At 44.4% G+C, this 20,710-nt stretch overlaps 1 protein-coding gene across 1 annotated transcript in view; it reads left to right on the forward strand.

The window, feature by feature from the left end:
- Window positions 1-4,159, forward strand: part of SEPTIN10 (septin 10) — a gene marked incomplete at its 3' end in the record, with an annotated part of 36,248 nt that extends 32,089 nt beyond the window's left edge. The window contains exons 8-9 of the mRNA XM_080711580.1: window positions 966-1,098; window positions 3,968-4,159. Coding sequence (XP_080567706.1) covers window positions 966-1,098; window positions 3,968-4,159 — 325 coding nt within the window. The remainder of the gene's footprint in view (window positions 1-965; window positions 1,099-3,967) is intronic.
- Window positions 4,160-20,710: the final 16,551 nt, after the last annotated feature.

Here is a 20,710-nt window from a genome sequence, read left to right on the forward strand (position 1 = left end):
ATCTGTTTCCACTTTCTAGAAACTTCTGTCCCTGAACAAACATTTATGAAGAAACTGAAATGTCTAGAAAGCTGTTGTGGATTGTCAGGCGGCAGAGATGGACAAGGATCCTGCCCCTGGCCCCAGGATTTGTGGTCTATTACAGGGGAGGCAGGAAGGATGTGAATGTCATGACGTGCTTAGGAGGAACGCTCAGTCCTCCTGGGGAGAGTGGGAGCCTGAGGCGGAGGTTAATGTGCATTAGGCCTTGAAAGATAGAGGCCGAGAGCGTGGGAGTCGGCCTGGCACCAGACCCGGGAGACGCAGCACACACAGGTTGAAATGTGAGGTCTGGCTTAAGAACAGTGAGCAGGCTGGTGCGCTGCGACCTCCAAGGGGTTGGATTTCCTTGGTGAGAAGTCAATCTGGAGAAGACCTGCAGTTTCTTGCAGGCTGTTTAAAGGAGGTGGGACCTAATTCTATAGGTAGAATAACTAATTTAGGAAGGAGATAAGAGGTCTGTGGTTTGGTGGGAAATCTAGAGTGATAAGAAAAAAAAAAGAAAGAAGAAGCCCCAGATATTTCAGAGATAATTGAAATAGGAAAGGCTGAAAATGGCAAAGATCAAGTTGAGCTGTAATAGGATAGCTGTAAAAATGGAAAGAAGATGGATTTTAGTGATGTCACCTTCCCGGGCTGGACTGACAGGCTTTGGTCAGGTTCGGTGAGAAGCGCAGAGGTGAGGCCCAGGCGGCGCAGTTCCGCAGGTCCCTGGGCCCGTTACGCCCCTTAACTCAGGGCACGTCTGGCACGGACGAGGGTCCTGATGGGCCTTGCCTCGGGTCTGGCGCGCCCCGGCAGTGGTTGCTAGGGAGGTGGCTCGGTTCAGATTGCAGTGCGTCAACAGATAGCGGCACATGGGGCGGGGGGCTGTGAGGTTCTTCAAGTTTGTTCGATCATCTTTTTAATACAAAATAACTTTTCAGTCTTCAAGAGACCTATGAAGCGAAGAGACAGGAATTCCATGGCGAGCGCCAGAAGAAGGAAGAAGAAATGAAGCAGATGTTTGTGCAGCGTGTGAAGGAGAAAGAAGCCATTCTGAAGGAAGCCGAGAGAGAGGCAGGTCCAGGCCACGCGGGATTTGCGCTTACTGTTTAAGTCTCCTATTAATTTGGAGGGTTTATCTTTATTTAATTTGGAGGGTATTTATTTATTTATTTGCGGGTCTGGGAGTGGAACCCAGGGGCATTCTGCCTTTGAGCTACACCCCCTGCCCTATTTTTTTTTTTTTTAAACCGGGTCTCACTGAGTTGCAAGGGTCCTCACTAAGTAGCTGAGGCTGTCCGCGAACCGCGATCCTCCTGTCTCAGCCTCTCAAATGCTGGGATTACAAGCGTTCGCCACCATGCCTGTCTAGGAGGGTTTATCTTAAGAATGCAGTTGAGATACTTTTGAAGGCTACATGTCCTTTAAAAAGTAGATATTTTAACACCATAATCTTTTGAATACAGACTTTTTTTTTTTTTTTTTTTTTTGCAGTACTGGGAGTGGAACCCATGGGTATTGTACCTTCGAGCTACACCCCTGGCCCTATTTTTAGTCTTTATTTTTTGAAACAGGGTCTCACTGAGTTACGAAGGGCTTTGCTAACCTCCTTCCTCCTTCCCTTCTTCCCTCCCTCCTCCCTCTCTCCTGCCTCCCTCCCTCCCTCCTGCCTCCCTCCTAAGTAGCTGAGGCTGTCCACGAGCTGTGACCTTCTGGTCTCTGCCTCCCGAATGCTGGGATTACAAGTGTGTGCCATCACATCCAGTTGAATGTAGACTTAAAAAAAAAAAGTCCTAACCCCAAATCCAAGTAGAATCTTGGCCTTGTATCGGGGCATGGTAGTGATGCCTGTAATCTCAGGAGGATCACAGGTTCGTAGTCAGCCCCAGCAATTTAGTGAGGCCTTCAGCAACTTTGTGAGACCCTGTTTCAAAATGGAAACTGGGGATGTAGCTCAGATAGAATGCCCCTGGGTTCAATCCCTAGTACACCAAAAAAAAAGTATGCAACTTCTCTTAAGAAATCAGAGATACAGTTTCTGTTCACATAATACAAATTTGCCTCTGTAGACTCACTTCCTGAGCTTAACTCTCATTCTCTGATCTTTAGTGAAATAATTCCCCACTATCAGATACCGTCTTTTCCAGGCACCAGGTCCCACTATACTATAGCCAAGCCAGGAAAACTGCCTGGGTCCTAGATTCAGTTCCTCACTCACTCAAGAAATAAGCAGGTGATAGAAAAGAGAACAATGGATTTGATGCGGTTTGATCAGACTCAGGAGAAGCAGCTCAATTATTTCTCTACAAGTCCTCTGGAAGTTCCTGCGGAGCCATTGCAATTACAGAAGCAGAGCCAGGAGGTAGGCAGCTGTAGGCGCATCGAAGCCGTGTTAGCCAGAGAACATGTCAGTTTGGGCTTCCTTGGTGCCTTCAGGGCAGAGGGGCAGTTTTTCAGTTATCAGCCTCAGCAGGAAGAAGTTAAAGATGCTGAAAAGCAGCCGGGCGTGGTGGCACACGCTTGTAATCCCTGCACTTGGGAGGCTGAGATAGGAGGATCACGAAGGTTCGAAGCTGGCCTCAGCTACTTAGGCTCTCAGCAACTTAGTGAGACCCTTTTTCCAAATAAATTAAAAAAAAAATAGGTCTGGGAGTATAGCCCAGAGGTAGAACGCCTCTGGGTTCCATCCCCAGTACCACCTAAATAAATAAATAAATAAAGATGCTGAAAAGCAGTTGTCAAGAAGTTGCTTTTAATTTGAAAGGGGCCCTGTTTCACGATTTTTGTGTGTGTGTAGATATGCTCAGTTGCTACCCAGAACTGAAAATCCTAATCTCAGGTTTAGTGTAGCCAGACTAGATGACAAAAGCAGGTATCTTTTTTGGTCTGGATGTTAGATGTTGTGCGTGTGTTGTTGGCAGGCACGGTGCCCAGTTAATGCACACGGAGCCCACTCCGGGCCCTAGACTGTTGTGTTGTATTTAAGGTAAACCGCACTTAAACCAGGTTTGCTCACGCTCTTCACTTACCCTGATCCTTTGAGCTTGAACTTGGATGCAGCTCTGTGACACAGGCTGTGAGTTTCACTTTGTCCTTGTCTCCCCAAAAGAAAAATTTGTAGGGGATACAGATACGGTGCTCATGGTGAGTTTTATTGGGTAGGTTCACCAGGAGAGTCACAGAGCTGGCGGGTCCAGGAGTGAAAAGAGAAAAGAAAGCTTGGTGAGGTTTTATACTGTCCAGAAACCCCACCTCTCATCGTAGTAATTTGGGCCGGTTATAGCTTAGTGCAGAGGGTTAAATTCACTGGGTTGGAATTCCCCCCCTGGTGTCTAAAGCTGCAGTGCAGTGGGCTGAAGTCTGGCCACAGCTGGGAGGATCAGTCTCTATCTCTTCTCAGGAAGGCTCTCCCTCCCCCATTTCTTTCCCTTCAAGTCTCATCTCTGGCAATTGCAAGGTTTCTGAAACTGCCGTTTGCTTTCCAGCAGGATTTGCCAGCGTCATTTTCAACAACTTTGTTTTTGTTGCATGCTATCTTTATTTGCAAAATAAGTGTTCTTTTTTTCTTCTTGATAATTTCCTTCTGTACTTTTGTGTTCTTTACATAAATTTGGGAAAGTTTTTAAAAGGTTTTGTTGGAAAAACTGTTGAGCAAGAAAATAGTAACCATGGGAAAAGGTCACCAGTTTTCTCCATGAAGCTATGGGTTGGTTTTTTGTTGTTGTTGTTGTTGTTTTTTTTGCATTTGGCCTAAGCATTTTTTCCTTTTTGATGTGGAAACTATTTGATCAAGGTCACTAAGGCGGTTTTATATGTAAACTTAAACACTTGCGGCGCAGACTTGGGAGAAGGTAGGAAGATGGTCTAGGTGACCGTGGAACGGGGCATTCCTGCGTGGGTGCTGCCACACCGTGTCGATAGTGGGAATTGCGCTCTTTCACAGCTGCAGGCCAAATTTGAGCACCTGAAAAGAATTCACCAAGAAGAGAAAATGAAGCTTGAAGAAAAGAGAAGAATTTTGGAAGAAGAAATGCTTAATTTCTCTAAAAAGAAAGCTACTTCGGAGGTGTTCCAGAACCAGTCCTTTTTGGCATCGGGCACTAACTTAAAGAAGGACAAGGACCGCAAGAAGTAAGAGTCCCCACCTCCTGTGTGTGGCCCCCTCCCCTCTCCTCCTCCCACCCCCAGCTTTGGCGCTAGGGTTCACATGCGGCCTCCTGCCTGTGGCCCGCGCTTAGCTCTAGGCTCCACCCCACCCCGGCCCCATCCACCCGCTGGCTCCTCTGTTTACTTCTGCGCAGTCTGCTCCTGAAACTCAGCTGCAGCTTATAGACCTTGCCAGCACAGACCCTTGCCAGCACAGACCTTGTCCCTCTTGTTCACTTCTCTTTCCCCCACAGCTAGAGCGGTATCTGGCACATACTAGTGCTCAGTCAGTATTTACCAAGATGAACGATGGCATCAGTAACATACAGATATACTCCACAGAGTCAAAGGATAAGTTGGGGGGGGGGGCTGCTCCCACTAGCCCACCCCGCCACGCTCTGGGGCAGAGCTGATGATTGCTAACCTGCCCTGAGTTATTTTGAATTTTATGTCGAAATGGAGACTGTGTACTTTTAGGGGGGGGCTCTTGGACATAAAAGATCATTTTATTAAAAAAAAAAAACTCTTAATTCTTAGGCTCACTTCTCTTTTTTTTTTTTAAACCAATTCTATTGATCATTGATTTTGTGAGAATTTTTATCTTAATAAGGGAACCGGGCTGTCGATTCGAACTCCTGTGCTTTGATGTCAGAACTTGTGAGACCAATGATGGACGTAAAGATGGAGAGGAAGGTAGAGAGGGCCATAGTACGAGGGGCGGCCACCAGTAGCGATTGGATAATATCTCCAGCTCGTAGGTTTGGAGTTTGTGTTCAGGTCACCAGAGTTTTAGAGAATAAGTTTTTTTTCTCCCTTTTTGATAATCTTCTGTACTTTTTGTCCCTCGTTTTATTTCTCCCACTTAAACCGTCTCTATCAGTTTACCAATTTGACTGTAGTGAAATTGACGATCCAGTTTCTCAACAATTGACTTGTTGAGAACATAGCTTTGTGGAGCTTTGCCTCCGTTTACTCCAGACACCCCCGCGGGGGCCCGTCCTTCTCTGGTGATTGGCACAGAGCATGACTTTCTGCTTTAATCTTCTCAATACCTGTAATTCTTTCAATTATTTCTTGAAAGAAAGAATATGATAATATGCCATGCTTGATTTAAGCATTAGATTTCAAGAGATAAACTATAAATGTAATTTATTAATGCTTTTCAACATACTTTGAATTTTAAATTATATAGTTTGTTTTTTTATTTTTCACACCTTCAGCTTAATCCAGTTAAATTAAATGTTAATTTTCCCATATATCAAAAACAATTTATATTTACCTTATAAAAATTATCATCCTGCTCCCCTTGAAAGCCATGCTGTTATTTGAAAACTCAGAGCCAAGCTTGTAGATTTTTGAGAGCTTACATTTATCCCCATGAAATGGACTGTTGTATAGTTTTTTTCTCTTCCTTTTTATTTTGAAATCTCTATAACTAAATCCCCATAACTAAATATGCATCTATGATGTGTTAGATGTATATTTACTGTCTATAAAAGCCTTATAAAATGAATGATTCTGGTAACTTTTGCTTCCTGTATTGTTTTGTATTCTGTCAGTCAAAAATGTTTTCTCTTTCCAGCTCCAACCTTATGTAACACAGAGATTCCAGAGCAGAGAAGGTCATCACAAGGAAAAGTAAAAAGTTAACGCACGCTTTGATTTTCTTGCTGTTTTTATTTACTTCGTTGCTTAATTCTTTTATCTGGCAAATGGCCACAGGTATTAATGCTTATGGAAAAATACTCGCAAGTATCAGGTCAGTTCCTAAGAGTGGATACTGTTACCTCTTCAGTGTTGTTAGAAATCTCAGTGGCTGTTTGCAGTGGACCTAGATGTTCTACTGCCAAGCTGCTGTCCCTGTGTCCGTTATACCAAAGAGCAGAGTCAATGCCTTTGAAACCAGAACTTCATGTTGGAGCTGATCGCATTTGTGTACTACGACGAACCTTTTTTTGTATATACTAAACAAAAAAATGGGGGGGGGGGTTTCTGGGATGTCCTATACGGCTAAAGCTAACCTCTTAATAACTATAGAAATTTAATTTTTTAATAACAATTATCCAGTTGTAATATCCTGGCCCTTTGGGTCAAATTATATAACACGGTCACTTTTTATACTTCAGCATGCTTTATTGTTCTTAATGTATTGCTGTATATCCAGGTCTATAAGCCCTTTTATCTAGTGATAAAGTTCCTTTGAACTTGAGCATATCGTAGTATTTTCATGAGAATAGCTTCTGTACTTGTTTAACACTGTGTTTAATCGCAGGAGTGATGGCGCACATCTGTAATCCCAGTCCTAGAGAGGCTGAGACAGGAGGATTGCAGGTTAAAGGCAGCCTCAGCAACTTAGCGAGGTCCTCCACAGCTTAGTGAAACCCTCTTTCAAAATAAAAACCAATTTAGGACTTGAGGTAGAGCTCAGAAGAACACCTCTGAGTTCAACCCCCAGCACCACAAAAAAACAAAAAAAAAGCTGTGTTTCAGAGGAAAAAACAATATGGTTGAATCATTGTTATTAAAATATTTCTTAAGAATATAACTATGAACATCCGAATAGTAAATACATTTAAAAACATAATTCTTATTTCAAGGGACATTTGCATTCAGTGCCTTAGTATTCTCAGAACACTTTATTGTTTTCTAACGTTTTCTTAATGGTCATAGGTATATAAATTTTCATTTTTTGTACTTGAATATTCTAAATAAAATTTATACTGTTGACAAAATATATCTCTGCTTGTTTACTAAAATGTGTTTATATTGCTTTAGCTCTTTTATTTTTTTATTGGTGCACTGTATTCATACATCATAGTGGGATACAAACTTTTATAGACATACATGCACACATCGCCCAGTCAGCCCCCACCCGATCCCCACCCCATTCTCTCCCCATCCCTCCTTCCCATGCCTGGCTTAGTGGTTGACATCTAGTATTATAGCAATTTATCCAAAATTAAAAATGATAATCTCAGATAACAGTTTCATTTGTCTGATACCAAGCTTTTGATGACTTAAAGATAACATTTCAATATTTCTTTTTGCTTTCTTTCTTACCAGAGAATATTTTTTTTTCTATTTTTTTAGGTGAAACTATCATGTATTTATATATTTATTTTTCAGAAAAAAAATCTATCCTAATATGGAATATGGACTCTAGATACCCAAAACGATCTTGAAAAAGAACAAAGCTAGAAGATACATATTTTCTGATTTCAAACCATATAAAGCTACAATAATTGAAACAGTGTAGTACTGTTCTAAAGGCAGATATATAAACCATTGGAGTTAAATAAAAGCCTAGAGCTAAATTCTTCCCTATATTGTCAAGTTATTTTTGACAAGGTTTCCACGAACATTTGGTGGTGGAAATAATAATCTTTTAGCTAAATATTGTTGAAAAATAATTACATGGAAAAGAATAAAATTGGACCCTTACCTAATCCCATATACAAATATTAACTCAAAATAGATAAAAGACCTAAATATAAATATTAAGACTACAAACTTTTAGAAGAAAATCTGGGTCATAAAACCTCACAACATTGAAATTGGCAGTGATTTCTTGGATATGATTCCAATGGCACAGACAACAGAAGAGTATACAAACTCCCTAAAAAATAAAAAAATATTGTATATCCAAAGACAATGTAAACAGAGTTAAAAGTTACTAATAGAATGGGATAAAATATTTCCAAATGCTATATCTGAAGGTATATTAATATTCCAACTAGAAATCCTAAAAATTAATAACAATAAAGGCAAACAATACAATTTAGAGATAGGTAAAAGACTAACATAAATAATGAATCTCCACAGATAACCAATCTTAGTTGTCTGTTGGATAGAAAATCTTGTTTCTCTGGTTCTGGTGTGTGTTACCTATTTCTTCTTTGTAGTTAATCTCTTTGAGTATTTTCTCTAGCGCTGGTTTTGAAGTTGTCTTCAAATTCCTTCAGTTTCTGTTTGTCATGGAAGCTTCTTATTTTTCCATCTAATTTGATAGAAAGTTTTGCTGGGTAGGAAATTTTTGGCTGGAAGTTGTTTTCTTTCAGAGTTTGGAATATGTTACTCCAAGCCCTTCTGGCTCTCATGACTTGGTTTGGGAAGTCTGGAGTGATTCTAATTGGTTTGCCTCTGAATGTCACTTGGCCCTTTGTTTTTGTTGCCTTTAAGATTCTCTGCTTGGCTTCCACATTGGTCATTTTGACAATTATGTGGCGTGGGGATCCTCTTCTCCCATCCTGTCTAAAGGGAGTTCTATAAGTTTCCTGGATCTGTGTATCAACCTCTTGCTCTATGTTTGGAAAATTTTCTGCTATTACTTCCTTGAAGAGATTGTTGATCCCTTTGGTTTCATTTTCTTTTCCCTCCTCTATTCCAATTATTCTTAGGTTAGCTCTCTTAAAATGGGCCCATATTTCTTCTAAGAGTGAGATTCTGTTCTCCATGTGGTCTAATCGGTTGTGCTTTGAATTGAGGCCATTACTTCATTAATTGCATCCTTTATCTCTTTTTGGCTCTCTCTGAGTTCTTTTCGAAGCACCTCTATTATTTCTACAGTTATTTTCCTGATTTGATCTTCTAGAAATCTCTGATTTTCTGTTTTATCAGGTTCTGATGTTGTGGGATTGTGGGCATTCATTGCTCCAGTGTTATTCCTCTTTCCCATGATTTCGGAAGTTTGTGCCTTCTCTGGGTTCTTCCCTTGGGTCACTATGACTTCACTTAAGGTGCTCTGGATCTCGAATCTGTTGTATCTCAGACCCCACTACTCTTTTACTGGGTTGTATCACAGAGTCTCCGACCCAGGGAGTTGATAGAGGCTGATTTAGACTGTGGGGGGGTGCCAGGTTGCACGTTCTCCTATGGTGTGATATCTCTGCCACCGCCACTCCCCCACTGGGTCAAGTCCCAGCGAGTACAGTACTGGGATCCTCTGTGGCCCGCAATTTGACTCACTGTTCTTGAGTTTGCAGATGTAGCTGTACTGGACTCGGTGAATTCGCTGCTGCTGCCACCGGTGGCAATATGGCGCCGCTGCTATGCCCTCGGCCGTGAGGCTGGCTTATTTCTTCTTGGTTTTGAATTCCACTCTGAGTCCCTGAAGCGTGTGCTGAGCTCAGCCACTGGGAGCTTTAGATGCTCCTACGTCGAGAAATCTCGCCTGGCTGTTCCGCAGCGGCTCACCTCGGCTTGCTGTAGCCGTCCGGTGAAGTCGCCGCTGCCGCTGGCAGTAAAGCGCTGCTGCCGCGTCCTCGGGCGTGAGGCCGGTGTATCTCCTCTGGCTCTGAGCTCTGTTCTCCGTCTACTTTCTCTCTGGAGCCTGGTGATTTTTTTGTTTCTCTGGTGATGGTGTTTTCTGGCTATGAAAGGCGCTGATTTTGTGGTAATGGAGATTGGTTGTTAGCGGGGCTCTTAAGCCCTGCTTTTCTCGGTCGCCATCTTCCCAGAAGTCCCCAGCTCTTTTATTTTTAATTGACACAGAATTTCTGTATTTGTATGGGATACTGGTGTGACATTTCACTACTTGTTTAGCCATCTTCCCAGAAGTCCCCAGCTCTTTTATTTTTAATTGACACAGAATTTCTGTATTTGTATGGGATACTGGTGTGACATTTCACTACTTGTTTACAGTGTGTGATTAAATCTGTATAGTTGGCATATCCGTATAATTTTTATTTTATTTTTGGTTAGGAACATTCAGAATCCTATTTTAAAATATGTGCTAATTAAGCCGGGCGTGGTGGCACACATTTGTAAACTTAGTGAGATCCTGTTTCAAAATAAAGAATAAAAAATAGGGCTGGGGGTATAGCCGTGGGTAGAATGCCTCTGGTTCCATCCCTCGTACTGCAAAAAAAAAAAAAAAAAAAAGTGCTTATTTGTTGCTAACCACAGTTACCTTTCTGTGCTATAGAACATTAGAAGTGACTCCTCCCATCAACTGTACCCCTCAGTACCCTTTAACCATCCTCTCCCCATCCCTCCCTTCCCCCGTACCCCTTTCACCCTCTGGTAACCACCATTCTATTCTATTCTTTCTATTCTATTCTATTTTTGTGTGTGTGTGGTACTGGAGGTGGAACCCAGGGGCTTTTCTACTTCCAGGCTATACTCCCAGTCCTGTTTTATACTTTATTTGGAAACAGGGTCTCACTGAGTTGCTGAGAGCCTCACTAAGTAGCTGAGGCTGGCCCCGAACCCATGCGATCCTCCTGTCTCAGCCTCCCAAGTGCTGAGATTACAAGCGTGCGCCACCATGCCCAGCTCCCATCATTTCTCTTCTTTATGTCTATGAGACCATCCATTTTAGCTTCCAGACATGAGTGAGAACATGCAATATTGGTCTTTCTGTACCTTTACATAATGTATAAAGTTGCATCCATGCTGCTGCAGGTAAAAGGATTTCTTTTGTTTTTATGGGTGAATAATATTCCATTGTATGTATGCATACATGCCACATTTTTGTTTTCATCTGAACACTTTAAATTCAATTGTTGCATGCCGGGCGTGGTGGCGCATGCTTGTAATCCCCGCGCTTGGGAGGCGGAGACAGGAGGATCGCGCAGGTTCGAAGCCGGCCGCGCTGGCGTAAGAGACCCTGTTTCAAAAATATAAAATAGGTCTGGGAGCGTAGCCCGGAGGTAGAAGGGCTTCCAGGAACCCCAGTACCACCAAAAAAAAAAAAAAAAAAAAAAAAAAAAAAATTCAATTGTTGCATTTGAAATTGATGTCTTCCAGCCTTTTAAATTTTTAGAGAAGCCGGGCGTGGTGGCGCACACTTGTAATCCCCGCCCTTGGGAGGCGGAGATCGGATCATGCTGGTTTGGAGCCAGCCTCGCTGGCTTAAGAGACCCTGTTTCTAAATTTAAAAATATATAAAATAGGTCTGGGAGTGTAGCCTGGAGGTAGAAGGGCTTCCAGGAACCCCAGTACCACCAAAAAAAAAAAAAAAAATTTTTTTTAGAGAATTAAGTAGTAAGTGTCACAGAGTGAGCTCTGAAGTTTCCTCTGAGGATTAAGGACGCCAGGCTGCGGGAGGTAGGGAGTGCCGGAGTGTGGGCGAGCCGGCGCTGCAGTGCCCAGCCTGAGCTGAGCAGAGCTCCTTAGGGTGCTCCTTAGCGGTGGTATTTTCTGGAATACCAACACTCACAGCACCACTGAGCACTCCTTAGCAGTGTAGCCTCGTCAGTCCAAGCTGTGTGTGAGACAGCTCTCCTCCACTAACCCATTTACTTTTACACGCACATCAGTTGTTGGCACGGTCAACACGTTCAGATTTCTAGTTGAAAAGAATTTAATGGAGGTCTGCCAAATGGATGCTGGGACATAGACTTCCTAACTTATCAACTGTTGAGGAAAAAAACGATGGAGGTGGCGGTGGCTGAGCCAGGAGCAGGGTCCAGCTTCTCTGTCTCTACTTAAGACTGAGCCGACCAGGCCTTGCTAGGTTGCCGGGTGTGGTCGTGTTCCCAAAGCTGGGCTCTTGGGCCTCTTGCCTCCACGCGGGCTATTTGCAGAATGGGTACCAGCAGGCGAGAGTGAGCGGAGGGGACGGCACCTGGACACAGAGCTAGTGATGCCCCTCGGGCGGGACATGGTGAGTTGGAGCCCCAGGTGAACCCGATCATGCTTCTGCTTGTGTGGTTCCTTCTCACACCCGTGTCCACCCTGCTGGGTCCCTGTCACAGAGCCAGCCTTCCTCCTCCAGTTTCTTGGTGTTGGCATACACCCGTGTGTTGGTATAAATCGGTATATTGATTTTTCAGATGCTTATTTTTTTTTAACTGGGTAAGCAGGGAAAGGCCACCCTTCCCCTCCTTTTTATTCATTCAGCAACAAAAATTAATACAACAGAGTCACTGGTGCTAGGCTTTTCCTAATGAAAGCACACAGTTCGCCTTAACCAAAGTAATTTCCTTTTCCAGTTGGGCTATCAATGATTCCTGCCAGCAGATGCTTCTAAGCAATCCCCTTGAGTTGGAGGTGGCAGTATGTCTTTCTCAGGTTTTTAGGCTAGCTTTCTCTTTGATGAGCAGCGCTGGTTTTGTGCAGATTTTGGAACATATGTGAAGCTTACACAGTGTCAGAGCCGGTAACACCAACCTAAGACAGGTGAGGAGTTAGCGACTCATTTCGAAACTATTCCAGAAAATACCAAAGAGATTTTAAAGAGTGTTATAAGTCATAACAGAGTACTCCCAGAGATGGCTGCCTTAATCTTAAAATCTCTTGGTCTCTTGTTGAAATCAGTCATTTAGATAAAAATAAGATTTATGATTCCTTGATTCTTAAGTGCCACATAGGACCTTAAATAATTACATATTAATTATAAAAGGAATCTCTGTCTCTAGATAAATTATTCATCCTGATGGTTTTCACTGATGTATTAAGATGGATGGGTAATTTTCCAGCCACCCTTTGGCTCCATTGCTGCCTTCCCACATCCAGGTAAGGGCAGCGTCATTCATGAATACACTCCCAGAGTGCCCGCTGTCTGTGTGGGTTTTCCCGAGTGGCAGGGATGCGTGAGCTCAAACCCTTGCATTCTCTCACTTTAAGGCCTGTTTGTTATTGAACATAATGCCAGTTCACATGTATGTGTGAGGTACTCCCTGGGTGTGTTGCACTGTTATTTCACTGATCTTCACAATCCTCCACAAGGGAATCTGTTTTCTCCCTTCTTTTAAAGACGATGAGACAAGTTTGGGGGGGATTAAGAGCTGTTCTCCCCCACTTCCCTGCCTTTCTGAATGCACCTTCTCTGCCTCCTGGGCTGGACCAGCTCATCCTCAGAGGAAGGAGGGGTGCACAGGGCTTCTCTCTCTCAGCCACTGCCAGCAGCCCGGCTCTACCCCACGCTCCAGATTGTCATTTCTGTGTCGGTCAGTTTTCATCACTGACCAGGATGCCTGTCAGGGACAGCCTACAAGAAGAAAGGTTTATTTTGGCTCCTGGTTTCAGAGGCCTGGTCCATGGTCGGCCTGTTCCATCATGTGGGCCAGAGGGTAGTGGGACATCATGGAGGGACGCAATGACAGAGGAAGAGGGCTTGGAAAAAGAAGGGGCTGGGGAATCCTTCCAGGAGACCCCCAGTGACCAACTTTATTCAGCTAAGCCCTAGCTTCCAGCTCTGCTGTCAGTGGATTAATCCATTTGATGGCTCAGTCCACTGATGAAATGAGGGCCCTCGAGCCGGGCGTGGTGGCGCACGCTTGTAATCCCCGCGCTTGGGAGGCTGAGACAGGAGGATCGCGCAGGTTCGAAGCCAGCCTCAGCTACTTAGGCTCTCCGCAACTTAGTGAGACCCTGTTTCTAAATAAAATATAAAATAGGGCTGGGAGTATAGCCCGGACGTAGAAAGCCCCAGTACCACCCAAAAAAAAAAAAAAAAAGGAGGACCCTCATGAAGTACTCACTGCCTGAATGCACGTGGGGGTTGGCGCATGGGGGGGGGCATTCCAGATCCAAATTGCAACACTGAGCACCTGGAAACCTCCACCTTGTGTGGTGTACACACACGTACACACACACACACACACACACACACACACACACACACACACACAGAGTTCTGCAGCCTCGTTCTAATGGAACACCATCTTTCTCCCTGCTCCTGCCACCTGGCTCCCCATCCCCTGGGCTGCCCCTCCTCCTCAGCTCTGTGCCAAGAGGGACATGGGGCCCTGCCTCACCTGCCTCTGAGCACTTTGGCCAGAAATCATCACTCTTGGGCCGCACGGCCCTGGCACCAAGTTGGTGCACCAGGGAGGACTGCCTGGCTGAGGACCAGTAGCCAGCAGCCTGTGGGAGTAATACTTGCTTAAGGAGCTGGGGAATAAAAAGGCCTAACGCTGGAGGTAGCACCTTGTCTCCAGCCAGTAAAACAGGAGCTTCACAGACACAACTTGGTACGTGGGACTGGCTATAGTGATGTTGGGGGGTAAGAGGGAGCTCTGCGGCACCAGAAGCTGCAGGGAGCAGCGGCCACCCCAGGGTGGGGGGAACGGGCAGCCCTGCTGACACACAGGCCACTGGAAGGGGGCTCTCCCCACTCCTAACAGCGCCCCCTGGCTCTCCCTACTGGCAAAGCTAACACGTGGCCTGTGGAGACCCAGCTCAGCATCGCTGCAGGGCTAAGTAGTGGCCGTGAGCTCTTGGCCCCAGGACCAGTGGGATTCTTCCTAGAAGAGGATGGATTCCACAAGAGAGCGGTGGTCAGGAGCTGCAGTGGTCAGGGCTGAGGGCACGGCACGCTGAGTTGGAGGGTGGTCAGCTGGCACCCACCCCTGCCCATTGGTTGTTTTCTGTCACCACAGAGTGAAACCCGAGAGTGTATCACAGAAGAGAGTGACAATGTTTCACCTGAGTCCTATGCCTCCACAAACCTGCAAAAGTTAAGAACCCCCACCTCCATCCTTTGGGTTCCAGGAAATATCTCTTATTGCCCAAATCGCCTTCCCCACGTGACTTGTGTGTCCACTGGGACAAGGCCAGCACCCAGCCTGCCTAGGGCCCAAGGTCCCATTCTTTGTCTCAGGACCGATTAGCTGAAGTGCTTGTCCCCACTGATAACAGATGAGATCCTTCCTAACTGAACTTCCCTGGAGGGTCCTTTTTCTTCCCAGGCCCTGAGTGCACAGCCCAAGGCCCCAGAGCCCGGGTTGTGGGAAACTGATCTCTTCCTGCCACTCTTCTTGGTTTCCCCACAGGGTCTCCGCTGGCCTGGCGCACTCCACATCAGACAGCCTTGAGCTGCCAACAGGCCTTACCGCCCAACATTCTCCCTCCCCACAGACCCTTCCCTCCTGCAAGAATCTTTTCAAAGAAAGTCTTTCTGTATTAGGTCCAGATTTTTTTTTTTTTTAATTTGACAAAGCCTTCCTGAAAAGAAAAAAAAAAAAAAAAAGAAGGGGGAATAAATAACCAGGTGGGGGAGAGAGGCAGGGCATCCCAGGAAATCATAGGAAGGGGGTTAGAGCTCGAGTCCAGGGCTCCCGGGAGAGGGGAGGATCGGAAGGGTTGGTCGGCAGACCTGCTTCTGACACTGTATCTTTGGGCAAGAGGAAAGTGGAGGCCAGCAGCCTGCCCCCTCCGTTCACTCCAAGGGGTCTGTCTGCACAGGCTGGGAGCCAGGCCTTACCACCCCCTCTCAACCTCACTTTGTCTACCCTTCCTCCACCCTGGATGTCTGGCTGCCCCAGGAGATGGTGTTCAGGGCGAAGGCTGCAGAGCCCCTAGGAACGAGCTGGGCTTGAGTCCCCTCCCCCTGTGGAAGGGGTGTGGCCGCCAGTGCAGGGGTCTAAATGTGTGCTCTTGGGTGCTGGGGAGAAAGGGCCCATGACCTTAACTAGACTTCCTCAGAGCCCCAGCTCAATTTCTCTATTTCATCTCTACCTCAAAGATTTTTACTTATTGTATTTTTCTGTTCATTAACTTCAAAATATTTTCTAAACCCCAGATTTTTTGAACCATTGGTATTTTACAAGTATTGTTTAATTTATAGATGAGCTTAGCAATTTTTCAGATATCTTACTGTTAGTGATTTCAGTTATCATCAGAAAGCACATTTTATATGATGTCAGCCTCTGAAATGCTCTGAGGTTTGTTTTATGGTTAAAAAAAAAAGAGTGATCTATCCCAGCGAATGCTCTGTGAACTTGAGAAAATGATTTTTGCTGTTGAGTGAAGTGATCCATAAATGTCAATTAGATCAAATTGATTGATAGTGTTCTTTAAGTCTTCCGTATTTTTAAAGATTTTTTTGTCTACTTGTTCTATCAATTACTGACAGGGTAATGTGAAATTTTCAATTACAAGAGTGGATTTGTCCTTTTAATGTTTATAGGACCTGTAGGTCTCATTTTAGTTCTATGAGTTTCTGCCTCGCAGACTTTGAAACTTAGTAATTAGGCCCTTACACATTTAAGACTGATAAGTTCTCTTGATGAATTAACCTCTTTTTCAGTATGAAGTAATCTACTTTATCCCTGATGGAGCTCCTTGTTCCAAATCTCTTTTGATTTTCATTAATAGAGTCATGTATTATATGGTATATTTTTTATATCCTTTGAAGGTTAAACCCCGAGTCATGCTACCTCAAAGCTACACCCCAACTCTCTTTTATGTTTTATTTTGAAACGGGGTCTTGTGAACTTGCTGAGGGACCTTGCTAAGTTGCTGAGGCTGGCCTTGAACCTGTGATCCTCTAGTCTCAGCCTCCCAAGTACTGGGATTATAGGCTACCATGCCCTGCTTTTATTCTTTTACAATTAATCTGTTATTTTGTTTTATATTTATAGACCAGATGTAATTGAATCTTGCTTTTGAAATCCAATCTGATCATTTATGCAATATTAGTATTTAGTGTTTAGACCATTATTAAATCTATAATCTTGATATTGTTTTCTGTTTGTTTAATCTATTGATTTTTTTCCCTCTTTGTTTCCCCTCAAACTCCCTTGAATTAATTTAGGATTTTTGATGTTTCTATTTTTTTTTTGTTTTAAAATTTTGTGATAGCTTTAAAGTTTATAATGTGTATCTTAAGCAGTAAGTAAATTACGAGAAGTTATCATGATAAAAATACATATCGTATCTGTTTCCATTTTGTACACTTTTTGTGTGGTGTGTGTGTGTGTGTGTGTGTGTGTGTGTGTGTGTGTGGTGCTGGGGATGAAATCCAGGGACCTTCTACTCCAGACTACACTCCCAGACCTTTTTTATATTTTATTTGGAGACAGGTTCTCACTAAGTTGCTGAGAGCCTCACTAAGTAGCTGAGGCTGGCTTTGAACCTGTGTAATCCTCCTGTCTCAGCCTCCCAATCTCGGGGATTGCAAGCGTGCGCCACCATGCCTGGCCCACATTTTATTTTAGTGTATTTTCATTTTACTAATTGTTTTTGTGCTATCATGTTTATACATTTTGGTTTTGCAATATATTTTGGTTTTGCTTTAAATAGCTGTCTGTCTGTCTGTCTGTCTGTCTGTCTGTCTGTCTGTCTCTCTCTCTCTCTCTCTCTCTCTCTCTCTTTATGGTACTGGGGATGCAACCCAGAGGCATTCTACCTTCAAGCTACACCCTCAGCCCTATTTTTTATTCTTTATTTTGAAACAAGGTCTCACTAGGTTCAGAAGGTCTCACTAAGCAGCTGTGGCTGGCGGTGAACCTGCGATCCTCCCGTCTCAGCCTCCCAAGTACCGGGATTACACTCAAGCACCACCGTGCCTGGCTAACGTGATTCTTTCACATGAGAAAAGCAGTCGTTTGTGTTTCTGGCCCTTTGCTGTGCACTTTACCACACTCGAGGTAATCCTTTCCTTCTGTCTGCAGAGAACTCCTTTTCTATGTCTCACAGTCTAGGTATGCCAGCAATTCTCTCTGCTTTTGTTCATTTCAAAGTCTTTATTTTGTCTTTGTTTCTGAGAGGTGTTTCCGCCGGCGCGCGGTTCCAGGCTGACGTTTCTTTTTCATTCAGTGAAGTTCTCCTCAGTCTTGAGACTGTTGTTTCTGACAAGCCTCTCTCTATCTGTTCTCAGCCTCGACTCTGTTTCTCTATGGCGTGTGTCTTTTTTCCCTTTAGATTTCCATTAGCTCTGCTGCCCAGCGGTTTGATTCTGATACGGCTCTGTGTGTGCTCCATGTTACTCTACTTGGGGTGCCCTGGACTCCTTGCATTTGCGCACTTATAATTTCATCAGATTTAGAAAAAGTTTGGTCCCGGTTGGTTCTTCAGATTCTACTTCCGTCCATCACCCCCTTTCTTTCTGACTTCCATTACGTGCGTATCAGGCCAGTTGATACTGCCGCTGCGCACCGATCCGCCCTTAATGGCATCAGTCTTTTTCTTCTCTATGTGTTTCACTTTGGGTCGTTTCTACTGTTCTATCTTTGAGTTTACTAATATATTTTTTTTCATGAATCATCTAATCTGCTTAAGACTATACAGTACAGTTTTCACTTCAGAATTTTTTTTTATCTCTGTAATTTCAATTTGTGGTGTGTGTGTGTGTGTGTGTGTGTGTGTGTGTGTGTGTGTAACTGGGGATGGAACCCAGGGGCATTCTACCTCCGAGCTACACCTCCTACACCTCCAGCCCTATTTCTTACTCTTTATCTTCAAACAGGGTCTCACTGAGTTGCAAAGGGCCTCACTAAGTAGCCGAGACTGGCCGTGAACCACGATCCTCCTGTCTCAGCCTCCCAGGTACTGGGATTACAAGCGTGCGCCATCACGCCTGGCTCAAATTTGTGTGTTTTAAAAATCTCCCATTTACTTTCCATCATGTTTATGTCTTCCTCTAATCATTTAAAACACAGAATACACTTAGAGCAATGTTAATGTTTTTGTCTATTCTATAAACTATTTCTGCACCTCCTTCTGTTGACTGATTTTTCTTATGAGTGTGAACCATATCTTTCTACTTCTCTGCGTTATATGCAATTCCTTATTGAATGTTAGACACTGTGAAATTTATATTGTTAAAAAAGGAGTGCTGGAAGCCGGGTGTGGTGGTGCACATTTGTAATCCCGGTATTTGGGAGGCTGAGACAGGAGGATCACAGGTTCGTGGCCAGCCTCAGCTACTTAGGCTGTATGCAACTCAGTAAGACCTTGTTTCAAAATAAAGACTAAAAAACAGGGCTGGGGGTGTAGCTCAGAGGTAGAATGCCCCTAGGTTCAATCCCCAGTACCACAAAAAAAAAAAAAAAAAAAGAAAAAAGAAAGAGTGCTGGGGTTTGTTGTATTCTTTTAAATAATTTCAGTTTTATTCTGGCCGATGGTAAATGCCTGGGAATCAGTTTGATCTTTTTGAGCCTTGGGTTTGAGTTACCCAGCTTCATTTTGGGGCTAATCTGGTCCCACTACTGATGCCACATCCTTCTGCAGGGGCTGCTGGCCTCTTTCATTAGGAGGTGGTTCTTGCTGGCTGGTGAGAGCCAAAGCCGTTCCTGGTCCCGTGTGAGTTTGGGAACAGTCCCGTCCTGTTCCCCCACCTCCCCCCGAGCTCCCTGCTCCTTCGTGCCTGCTGGTTTCCAGCCTTAGGTAATTTCCTTGCATATGGCTGCAGACAGTGGCTTTGGGATGGGCCACTGCTGCCTGTCCTGTGGGTTTGGAAAGGAGTCGGTGCAGTGGCTGTACAAGGATGTCTCTTGACAGTTGGTGCCATGCCTGATTGTGGGAGGAGGTCATGAATGCGTAAACTTGAGAGCTTTGGCCTAAAATCAAATCCTAAGGCATGCTGGGAAGAGAGACTGGACTGAACATTAAACACAGGGGTTGAGCTTGATGGCCGAATAAGGTTTCATTTCACCTTGGAATACAAATTCTAGATTTTATTTATTTATTTATTTATTTATTTATTTATTTTGGTGGTACTGGGGTTCCTGGAAGCCCTTCTACCTCCGGGCTACACTCCCAGATCTATTTTTACATTTTTATTTGGAAAAAGGGTCTCCTAAGCCAGCGTGCGCGGCTGGCTTCGAACCTGCGCGATCCTCCTGTCTCTGCCTCCCAAGCGCGGGGATTACAAGCGTGCGCCACTATGCCGGGCCAAATTCTAGATTTTAAAGTCTAAACATCCATATGGAATCTTCCAGAAGCTTATTTGACACCCCCCCCCCCACACACACGTGATAGCTTATCAGTTGTTGCAGAAATGTTAGATGACAGAAGAATTGCATTTGCCTGGGAGGATAAGAACCAAGTGCACTCAGGTCCCGGGTCCCCTGTCACAGTGGATTTTGGCCAATGGGTCCCTGGGCCCCACTTGTGGTTCAAGAAGAATCATTTCTCTTTTATCTGCTTATAAATCTCACCTGGCTTCCAGGTAAGATTTTTGTTTAAACAAACGGTTTGAGGGCTTTGGAAATAAAGTGTTGAATGGCTCTTTTTTTTTTTTTTTTTAGTTTGTACTAAAAGATAATTCCAGAGTTTGGGAAGTGACCTGTCTGTAATTGAAAAGAAACCTTCTTCCCTGGCAAAGGATGGTTCTGCCCCTTTCATTCTGGAGGTGCCATTCTGACAGAGATGGTTCCAGCCTCTGAACCCCAAGGACTGTGCTAGGTTACCCTAGCCCTTTCCTGGGCTCCCTGGCTGAGCACCTTTCTATGGCTTCCCACACGCCACCTCGCCTGGACTGGGGTGGGTCCAAGTGCAGGTACAGTGGGACCCTCAGTGCTCACCTGTACGGTCTATTTGCTGTGTCGTCTTTCTGGAAGATCACCTGTCACTGCAAACTATCTTTGATCGAGTGCAATGATGCGCTGGTTTTCATATACATGTGTAAGATGTTACGACTTTGGGGGTTGAGCCATAGCTCAGCATTTGTGCGTTTATTTATCCCTTCCCTTGACATGGCTGCGACCCTGACGCTGCCATGGTTATAGCTACCTGAGCTTCAGGTAATTGGTAGATGAGATATTTTTGCCCTGACCTCTTTATCTCTAAATTACAGACCTGTTTTACTTGACAAGTCGAGCCCTATGGTATTCTGCTAGAGACCTCCCTTCAGATTGACAGTGATTTGACA

This window comes from Muscardinus avellanarius (assembly GCF_963383645.1).
Source record: "Muscardinus avellanarius genome assembly, chromosome: 15".
NCBI lineage: Eukaryota > Metazoa > Chordata > Mammalia > Rodentia > Gliridae > Muscardinus > Muscardinus avellanarius.